This window comes from Petaurus breviceps, unplaced genomic scaffold (assembly GCF_028583685.1).
Source record: "Petaurus breviceps papuanus isolate PSGF00001 unplaced genomic scaffold, PetGlider_PUasm1.0 90847, whole genome shotgun sequence".
Classification (NCBI taxonomy): Eukaryota; Metazoa; Chordata; class Mammalia; order Diprotodontia; family Petauridae; genus Petaurus; species Petaurus breviceps.
Window position 1 is genome coordinate 24180169 of NW_027187360.1, and position 10489 is coordinate 24190657.

At 46.5% G+C, this 10489-nt stretch overlaps 1 protein-coding gene across 1 annotated transcript; it reads left to right on the forward strand.

The window, feature by feature from the left end:
• Positions 1-2114: 2114 nt before the first annotated feature.
• Positions 2115-8551, forward strand: PPDPF (pancreatic progenitor cell differentiation and proliferation factor). The gene is made up of 5 exons (XM_069072602.1): positions 2115-2265; positions 6513-6597; positions 7338-7415; positions 7635-7731; positions 8114-8551. Exons 2-5 carry the CDS (start codon positions 6543-6545, stop codon positions 8226-8228), a joined length of 345 nt encoding a protein of 114 aa, XP_068928703.1. The 5' UTR covers positions 2115-2265; positions 6513-6542; the 3' UTR covers positions 8229-8551.
• The last annotated feature ends 1938 nt before the right edge of the window (positions 8552-10489 follow it).

A 10489-nucleotide genomic window follows, 5' to 3' on the forward strand; every position in this document is an offset into this window, starting at 1 on the left:
CAAAAAAAATTAAAATAAGAAATGATGAAAAAGATCTGCAAAGAAAACCTAGGAGGAGCTGTGTGAATTGAAGGAGTGTAGTGAAGAGAAAAAGGAGAACAATTTATAATTATAACAACAACATTATAAAAACAGTTTTGAAAAAACTGAAGACTGATCAGAAAGGACTGATGATGAAGAATGCTGCCCACCTCTTGATGGAGAGGTGACAGGCATTTTGTTTTGTTTTTAACATGGCCAATGTAGGAATTGTGGAGGTGGGATTTTTCTCCTTTTTTTTTCAGTGAGGGAAGAAATAGAAAATTGATGCTTGATAATTGGGGGGAAAATTAAATTGAATTTTTTTTAAAAGCAATTGGGGTTAAGTAACTTGCTCAAGGTTCTCGGCCAGTTATTTTGTGTGGGTGCTAAGTATCTGAGGCCAGAACTGATCCCGGGTCTCCCTACTCACTGCCACCTGGCCACCCCTAAATTGAGTTTTAAAAAAGATAAAATCTTACTCCTGCAATATATACCCATTATTCCTAGTTCTTCCTTTTATGTCTAAGCAGAAAAAAAAAGTACACTCTTTTATATGACAGCCTTTCATATGCTCGAATACAGAATTGCAACATGTCTCTAGCTTTTTCTCTAGACTAACCTATCTTCTGTCAGTTGTCTCAAGAGTCCCTAACCTTTGTTATATAACTTCAGAACCCAGGTCATACCCCACCCAAGACAGTCTGCCTAGGAATCTTTCTGGGTTCTGAATGAATTGGAATAACCAGCCCCTTCAATACCTTTATTTCTCTGCCTCTCCTCAGACTGTTGGGGAATTTACCAAATCCCTATTGTGGCCCCTACTCTCCTTGTCCTTTCTCCTTACTGATTCTCCTTGGTCCAGTCAATCAGCTTCTCTGAAGCTTGTGGCCCAGGTAGTATTGTATTCCTCACTTTCAGAGCCATCAGACCACCGGGAGGTCAGAGTTAGCCCCAGCCCTATTCTCATCCCTAGTCCAAGGAGGTAGGTATAGGAACATATCATTAACACTAGATGAGGAAGTCTGCTGCTGGAAGAAGGAATTGGAGGATTAGGATAACAGGCAACCTGCCCCTCAATTCCTGACAGATTCCACCTGACCCATACTCAGATCCCCTCACCTCCAAAACCAAAATAGCACAGGCTACTTCATTTCAAACAAAGTATTTCAATAAAATTACAATGCATTTCTTTGAGGGGGTGGGGAGGAGATAAGGACTCTGCCCCTACTAAACAATGCTACTCCCTCTTCCCCTTATTCCTGTCTCCCATCAGCATCCCAGCCTTCAGCTCTGGCCTTCATCATCCTCGTCTTTTGGTCAGTTTTGATACATCTAGGGATTTTGTGAACGCCAAGACAGACAATGGACACAGGAAGCCTCAGTAATTCCATTTACTCAGAGTATCTTCCAAGCTATAAGGGTCCTCGCCAGTCTGTTGAAGGCCTCTGAAAAGAGCTCCAAATAAATAGTCCTATGCCTGGGCCAGACTCTGGGAACTTTGGTTCCACATACACACAACCTAAACAAACACATACACCCCTATTCTGGGAACTTTGGTTACACACACACACCCTACACAAACACACACACCCCTCCAGATCCGCACGCACAGACGCACAATGGACACAAATCAAGGAAGTAAAGTTGGAGAGACGCCCCAAAAGCATCAGGTTCCTGCCCGTCCAGGAAGCTTCTAGGGCTAGCTGCAAAGGAGGAAGAGAAAACTGGGTTCAAGAGTTCTGCACATGGGAGGTTTTTAAAATTGTCAAATGCTCTTTCAAATGCACCCTCAATTGAGAATAAATTTGGACCACATCTTTTTAACCTCAGCTCCCTCCCAGTAGCTCAAATGCCTTGGAGTGCACAAAAGAGAGCGGAAAGTCTTTGTTTTCTCCACACCTCTACCAGCAAAAGAGCTCTGGTCTGTCCTCTACCCTGAGTTGAGTTCATGCGAGCCTCGACTAGGGCGGAAGAGGGGAGGTGGAGTCCGGAGGTCGCTCCTCCCACTTCCAATGACTGGCGCCTTCCTCCTCCCCTCTCACCATCCTATATAAGTCTTTGCCCGGCCCCTCGAGAGTCAAACCCAAAGAACTCTCGCATTTTCGTTGCCGTGGAGTATCCTCCCGTGATCTCCTTTACAAATGGGCTCTGTGGCCTAGCGCCCCCTTCCCCCGAGCCAGGTCACCGGTGATCGTCCGCCGCAGCCCACTGCCTGACTGGGGCTGCTAGGGAGCCGCCACTAAGGTAAGCAGGACGAGGATGAGAGGAGAACCAGCTGCAACCCTGTTCCGGGGGCTGGGCAGCTCCTCCCGCCCCGACCCTCACTCTTCACTCTTGGCTTCCTTGTGCTTTGAGACTATAGCAGAAGGTTAGGGAGAGACCAGGAGGCGAAGAGAGGAGATCCGACCCCACCCCCGTAGGGCAAAGTCCTGACTCCATTTTAAAGACTGTCCAGGAAGACTAGCAAGAGAGCCAGGGCACTGTTTTGTATTAAGCAGTTCCAGACCAGAGTAAGTGTATCCAAGTGGAAGGAACACAGACTTGGGGTTCCGGTTCTGGCTCTGCTCCTTACTACCTCTGGCAAGTCGCTTAGCCCTCTTGCATAACCTCAAGCTGAGTTTCCCTTATCAGTAAATGGAAAGGGATGCACTCCAGATCTGTAAAAACCCTTACTTACAAGGAAATAAAACTACAATACTAGTAAAAGTACCAAATAATCACTTTTTTTTTTTAAACCCTCGAGCTTCCTGGATGGCAGAGCTGTCAGGAAAGGCTAGATTTGAGGAACTTTGGGGCATTGGCTGAGCATGGTAAAATTTAATCGAGGTTCTGAGACTTTAGAGACTATCTAGTCCTACCTTTCATTTTACAGATAAGGAAAATAGGACCAAAAGGTCATGGTTGACTTCTCAATCAAAATATATCTAAATGTATTCTGTACTAGGTACTGGAGCTTCAAAGACAAAACTCCCTACCCTCCAAGGAATCTTTTTTTTATCGAGAAAAGCCTATGCACACATTTAAGTAAAAGCAAAGTAACTTGGGGGGTTGGAGGACGGCGGAGAAGGGGCACTAGACGCTGTGGTAAATCAGAACTTTTATGTGGTAAAGGGAGGCTAAGTTAGGGTTTGAGGCCAGATTCTCAGTTGTGATGGTCCAGTTCACTCTTTGGCTACCAACCCCACGCTACTTCCTAGGGAAGAGGAATCAAGCCCCCACTGACAGCTACAGCTCCAAAATGAGGCATCCTGAGAAATCGACACTTTGCAAAGGTTTCGGAGATCCTAGAAACTGGAAAGGTGCTACAGTCTTAGCTCTTGCCTGGGCACTGGGAGGTAACTAAGTTCTTTCCCAAGTGGCGAGGCTCACTGTAATTACCTGGTTTTTGCAGTCTTCCTTGCTGTGCTTGGAGGTTAGGGGTGATAGGTGTTTTACCTGAAAGTATGTAGATCAGGAACCCTTTCGGAAAAAAAATAATATAAACCACTTCCTCTTCTACTAATATTCCCTCCTCCCCTCCCCCCATTACTTCCCTCCGGGATAGCTACCTTTTTATTTCCCTCCTACTCCCATTGGTGATTGCCTCTCTTCTAGTCCAGTTCCCAAGCTTTGTAAAGCTTTGTTTGCCTTGCTTCTGGCCTCCGCCCTACTGCCTAGGGTGGAGAAGGAACAGTCTTTTCTTCCCACCCCGGATCACTGGGTAGGGGAAGGGAAGTGAATGCCCTACACTTCCTTACCCTCAGCACGTGCTGGAGCCAGTCTAGCCCTTTCTTTGTACACCCCCAACCGCCCAGTTCGCCATTTTCTTGGTACTCTCCGAGAAAGCGGGGAGACTTGAATTCATCTAGGTTTTATCAAACAGAACCAGCCCTGTTGGCCCTCGTGGCAACCCCCAGGAATTCTGTCCGCTCAGAACTGCTTCCCAAATATGGCCACTAGAAGGGCCCTTACTCGTGTGCTGGCGTCAGCTGGCTGGATCAAAGCGTTTTTAGGTCAAAATTGGCCTTGATCTCTGGAAGACAAACCTTCCGTGTTTCCACGTGCAGCTCTTAAGTCATTGTCTGAAGCCACCACAACCAATTCAGACACACGGGGCCGGAGAAAGACCCCAACACCGACTCTTACCTGAGTCAGTTTCGGAGTACTGTATTGGCCCTCCGGGCCCCCTCCCCCCCCCGCAAAAAAATCCCTAGGGCATGGGCACGGACCAGGACTGCCTGCAAAGTTGGGAGGGGTCGATATATACCTAAAAGCATCAAAGCCTAACCCTGGTCGTTTTCCCTAGTGTGTGTGTACGATTAAGACGCCGACTGGACCAAAGGATGGAACAGTCTGTCTCAAATCCGATCTAGCCTAGTATAAATTATACCTTTCTTGTTTAGCCTTCCTTTGGAGGCTGCCGGTCGTGGGCTAGCAGAGATGGGGAGGAGGGCTCCTGCTGCTCTGAAGAACCACAGCACCTTCCCCTCCCTCCTCTGTGCTGAGACTGATCCGGTTTCTGCCGGCCTTTAGTTGCTCCAGGAAGAGACTGGAGGGAGAGAGTTAGTTTAGACACTGCAACCCCCACCCCCTCACCCTTCTCCAGTCCCCTATCCCTCTCCTGCGTTGCTGTCAGTAGTTAAGGTTGGAATCTGGGAACTGGGAAAGCTTGGCTCTGGACCTGCAGGTTTCTCCGAGCCAGTTTGAACCGGTTTGATGGAGTTCTGGGTGGGGTACCCCCCCTCCCCCCACCCACTGCTAAGGTTATGTAAGGCTGCGAGGGAGGAGCTGCAAACCAGGCGGTGCAGATAATAGACGGTTGTCTGGAGGAATTAGGGAGAGGCGGGCTTGCCTCCCTTCCATGCTAAGAAAAACGCAGACCAAGGCAAAGAAGCAACAATGCTCTTCTGTTTTCTTGTGTGGGTACCTCTTTGTTGCCTGAGAACCGTCAGTGAGATGAAAGCTCTCTAAATGTTGCCGGTCTGGGGCGTGCTTCTGCGGAGAACGTTAGGATGTGAGAGAAGAGGGCAGCTTAATACTGTGAATGTTGCTTTGTCACCAAGTTCTGTGATGAAACAAGTTAAAAAGCAAGGCTTCCTCGTAAGGGAGTTGTGCTCTTTAATGGCCACAGGATCGCTGCTGGGATTCCGCTTAAGGAGCATTTTTTAGGCAGCCATTATGCAGGGTTCTGTCCTATACTATGAAAGTCTAATGAATTTCTAATGCATTTATTGAAGCTTTGGAGATACAAATACAAACAAAAAGGGATAATGGAGGGACCTTGCCCACCACGAGCTTCTATTTTGGTGGTGGGCATAAAGAGAACTTAAAATGTGACCTTCCCCCAACCTGGTGACCAGTGTGAGAATAAGCCACATGTGGCCTTCTAGGCCCTTGGGTACTGCCTTTTGAGTGAGTCCAGGTTTTACAGAACAAATCATTTTATTGAGGGGGTTCTGTGAATTTTGGATTCAGTCAGAGGGCCTGCCTTGAGGACCTAGAGGGACACATGGGGCACAGGTTCCCCACCCTTCTTCTGGGCCCTTCCCTAAAGTGGAAGTTCCAGAAAGAGCTCTCCTTTGGGAGAATGTTACAAAGGAGTCACAAGGTGTTTTAGGATATTTTGATGAGGGAAAGAACAGTTTTAGCCTAGGGGATAAAACATCAGGCAAGTATTCCTGGACATTTGAAAGCAGTTTTTTAAAGGAACTATCTGGAAGAAAAATGAAAATTGTAGGGGTAGTTCTAGAGTCTGGTGCATGTGACATGTTCGTGTAATTTAATTATATTTGGGAAGGTGTTGAGTTATTTTGGAATCACCCTGTGTGGTACAGGCCCAGGCAAAAGGACTTGGACAAGGGTGGTATCAAGTTGATAGAAAGGAGTGGACAGATGGGAGAAATACCAGGGAAGATGCCTTGATACAGGTAGGCAGTTTGTAGGTGGAGGAAAGAGTCAAATATGAGTGGACTGGAAGCTGGGCTTATTGGGACAGTAGTGCTGCCATGATTGTCTAGAGAAATACTGAGAACTCAACTTGCAGTACAAGTAATCATTTCTCTGAGAACACCTTCTCTGCCAGTACTCTAGGAAAGTCTCCTAAAAGCTACCCCAGTTTTCTCATTTCCAAGAGAATTTAGTGACACATAGATCTTTTTTTAACACTCTAGAATTGACAAGCAAGATAGAAGTGGGATAACCCATTTATAATTTTTCCAAAAATCATTATTGTCTCATGGTGTTGGGATATATGAGGGTGAGGGAAGCCAGAGTACCCAAGATTTAGCCCATCAAGTCATTCTCATTGTCTTAAAAATTTCTGAAAGTAGGGTGAAATTCTCTCCAGTTACCTTGAGGTGTAAGTATTGGGGTCCACATGATAATAGCTAACCTCAGGAGCTGCAGGGTCCATAGATCAAGGTCACTAAAGGAGGAAGAGTTGCAGGCTGGTGGGCAATCTCCCGTATGGGGGGAGCCAAAGTGCATCTGAAAATCTGAACTGTCTCCTGCAGGTTTACATCATCATAAGAAGAACAAGCAATATGGCAGCAATCCCGTCCAGCGGTTCACTTGTAGCAACCCATGACTACTACCGAAGTAAGGCCTCCCTGGCGCATCAAGCCCTAGCCTGGCTAGTACCGTAGGGTTCAGTGTGCTCATGGGCACTCCAGCCACCTGATGTTCTGCAGGAGGACTGGGGATTTCTGTTGGCACTTTAGAAAATCCATTATGAAAAGAAAACATATAGCATAGCCCCTAGCTATCAATTGAACTCAGTCTGGTGAAGAGATGTCAGGGCATGCAGCAGAGTGTAAGTGGAGAGACCACTGGACTCAGAGACAGAAGACCCACCCAGGTTTGAGTCCTGGGCTCCACCACTTAGTAACTGTGTAACCTTGGGCAAGTCACCTCACCATTCTGAGCCTCCGTTTTCTCATCTGTAAAATAAGAGTAATCCTGCTTATGCTACCTATTTCATAAAGTTGTTGGAAGAAAGCCTTTTTAACTCCTAGAGTATACCCCTAACTCTTACCAGTGGTCTGGAAGGCGTACATTAGCCAATGGTGTACAGCCTTGTTGATCTTTACAATTGACACTAATTTGTGATGTGAGAGTAATTAACTATACAGTTGAAGCCCTGATTTGATTAGGTAAAAAATAAGACATAGTTAATTATTGATCTACTGGAAGAGGGCTCCTTGGGCCTCTGTGGAAGTTGCAAAATTCCAGGGTTTGGGAGGGACCTTGAGTAGCCACCCCAAGAACCCAGAGAGGGCTGAAGATGGTATCTGTATTCCAGGGAAGGAGGTGCTAGTGACACAGTGTTTCCTTCCCAGGGCGTCTGGGTTCCACCTCCAGCAATAGCTCCTGTGGAAGTGCTGAGTACTCTGGGGAAGTGATCCCCCACCATCCTGGTGAGTGTAGCACCGTTACTAACCCTGCTTAGGAACATGGCCATCCCTCTAGGCATTCTACACAAAATAACAGTATCTGCCTCGCTAAGAAGCAGGTAATAGTCAAGTGAGGGGAGGGTGAACAAGAGCTCCTAATACTGATGTCAGTTTTCTAGCAGCCAGGGATAGGCAACCACTCTGGCTTGCTCCCAAGAAGAGTGACTCTCTTGGATGTTCTAGGTCTTCCCAAATCAGACCCAGGCCACTGGTGGGCAAGCTTCTTCTTCGGCAAGTCGAGTCATCCGTTCATGACAACTGTATTGGAATCCCCAGAGCAGTAAGTGAGCCTCTGATTGGAGGGAGCTATGTAGTGGGCTTCGAACCTGAGGGTGAGGGCTGGAAGAGTTGAGTGTGACTTAGGGAAAATAATGTGGTTTTTGACAACCTAACTCTATCCTCCTTCCCCCCCCCAAAAAAAAAAAAATCCTGATTCTTAGCTTGCCATTAGTTTACCTGTTCATATCGGCAGTGAGTGAGAATTTACTGCAGCATGAAATAACAGGAAAAGTTAACTGGGACAGGTTAGAAATTGGGGGTGAGAAGTGGGGGAGTGGTGAAGGGTTTTATACCCCCAGCACCTCCTGAGGTGTTAGTTTTCTGTAGAATTGAAATTTGGAATTTACTGATATTTAACCCTCCCTCTAATGCTTGACTTGCAGCTCAGGAACTTTCCAGGTTGCTCATGGCACGATCACCTGTGACCTGGCTCAGGAGGCCATGAGGAAGCGGCATGTCAGCGAGCCCAGCAAGACCAGCACTGGGCCTTCTGCATGAGCAGCAGCACCCTCCCTGCTGCTCCCCCGCTTCTGAAGTGTGCTAGGCATCAGAGCCCATTTCCCCCTCCCCTCCCCTCCCTTCCCTCTCCCACCTATTCCTTTAGAATAGATAGGCTGCATAAGTGTAGAAGTAGTTGTGGGGTGTGTGTGGTTTGTTTTTTTTTTTTAAGGAAAACAAGCAAAACACCAAAAAACAAGTAAAAGAAACCACACTGCTATTGTTTTTTTACTATCTGAATCACCTATGTGCTTTTCAGCAGCCTCAGTAACCTGTTTAATTTGTACTCAACTGAAACTAATAAACTTTGAGCAGCCTTTTAATGATGTGTCCCCTAATGGAGCACTTTCCTCTCTTGGCTTGGGCCATTCCTTCTCTTGATAGTAGCAGCTCTAATTACTTATTTGTTAACATGGCAATTAAGCCAGATTAAAAGTCCAGTTTCTTTTAGAGGATGCTTGCCATAGTCGGAGAGAACCTGCTGCAGGTGGTTAAGCAGGAAGCAATTAGCAAGAGAGAAGTGGAATGAACAGGAAAGAAGAGTAAAAGACAGAAATGAGAGTGGGCTCGATCCTGCCAAAACCCAAGGGGCATTTGGTGCTTTTCTCGGTCTTGGTCTAGGTCTAGGCATACTGAGGAATGCCCAGTGGGGCATTTTGTGTTGCCCCTGACCCTCCTTTTACACTTAAGACTTTCCTTCTATCTCCTGTATTCTTAATCCCAGACCTCCCTCAGGATCCCATCATCCTAGGACAGAGAATCCAGGGGGCAAACTATCTGCTATGTGTCCCCCAAAAAAGACTAGAAAGGTAGGGTACCCCAAACATAAGACCTGAGTAGTTGAATTGGGGATGGAGAAGAGAGCATATGCCAAGGGAACTGCTGTGTACTGTAGCTCCTCTGCTCTAAAAGATACTACTTCTTCCTTAGACCCTCTAGGAACCAAGGTCAGCCAGGAATTAGCTATGAGTGTCTTTCATATCCCAAAGAGACTAATTCCGATAGTCCCAGCATTGACCCTCTTTACCCTGCCTCACCCCTAGCTGTAGGAGGACAAAGGGTTAATTCCTAAGTGAATTGGCAGAGTGTTTCTCTGTGTACTAACAGAGATGATATATGTGTTAAACCCTGTTCTCAATCACTAGGTGCTGGGTTATATGAGAGGGAAGGAGAGGAACAAGCATTTATGTAGCACCTGCTGTATGCTAAGCACTTACCACATTTAATCCTATTGGGGAAACGGGAATACAGGTTAAGTGACTTGTCCAGGGTCTGCATAGCTAGTAAGTATCCAGATCTGAAGTATGGTCTACGTGACTATGGCTAGCGCACTATCCAGTATGCCACCAGATGCAACATAAGCCAGGAATGTCAAAGGCTCATGGCAGGTTTGCCAGCCTTCCCTTTCTCCCATTTCCCCTTCCTGTGTGGTGCTAACAACTAAGCAGCTCCGATTCAACAGATGCAGTTAAGATAGTTAGGCATTGACTTGGGTAAACACCTAAAAGTCTGGAATTGGACAAAACATGGAGGAACAAGGAAAGGTTGCTGGTTTATCAAATTATGAAGTGATTGTTTAAACATTCACTAATGCATTGAAAGTATTTCATTTGTCATGTTGTTAGAACCAGTGTTAGTATATGAAGTGACCCTGGGGTACAAATTAGCCTTGAAAGCACCTGCTGTCCTCAGGTAGGCAGGTAGATTTAGAGATGGGGGAATTCTTCCCAAGAGGCAGTTTACTTTCTGGACTCTATTCCTAATACACTTCCCCTGGCACTCAGGGCTTGTACCTAGATCTTGGCAAGTCACCTTGAAAGTTCATGCTGTTCTGAACCCTAAGATTTGGGGTTTTCTGGCTCTAACACTGTGATCCTGGGCAAGTCACACCCACTTTGGACTTGAGTTTTCTATTAAAAATGAAGTAGTTGGACTAAATGATGTCTAGAGTCACCCCTTTAAAACTGATTCTATAACCAGCCTGTTAGTCATAGCTACAATGATCAGGAAAGCTTGCTGTCCTCTCCTGGGGACTGGCATTCCTTCATCCTCAACATCGGGGTGCAGGTCTGCCCACAATCAGACATGTCCTAGGGCAGAAGAGCAGATGCTCCTTTTTAACCTAAACTTGGCTTCTGCTTTTAAATAGCCATTGTTCAATTGGGACCAGGTGGTACCTCTGCCAGCCTTGGTCACTGGGACCTGCATGGGGACCACTCCCTGCCCAGCCAGTTGCCCTTGACTGTGTCCAGTATTCCATA

Excerpts from the sequence above, each read along its gene's own strand:
- PPDPF (XM_069072602.1), top strand. The coding sequence starts at position 6,543 with ATGGCAGCAATCCCGTCCAGCGGTTCACTTGTAGCAACCCATGACTAC. Across the intron at positions 6,598-7,337 it reads AACCCATGACTACTACCGAA|GGCGTCTGGGTTCCACCTCC; the intron begins GTAAGGCCTCCC and ends TTTCCTTCCCAG. Across the intron at positions 7,416-7,634 it reads AGTGATCCCCCACCATCCTG|GTCTTCCCAAATCAGACCCA; the intron begins GTGAGTGTAGCA and ends TGGATGTTCTAG.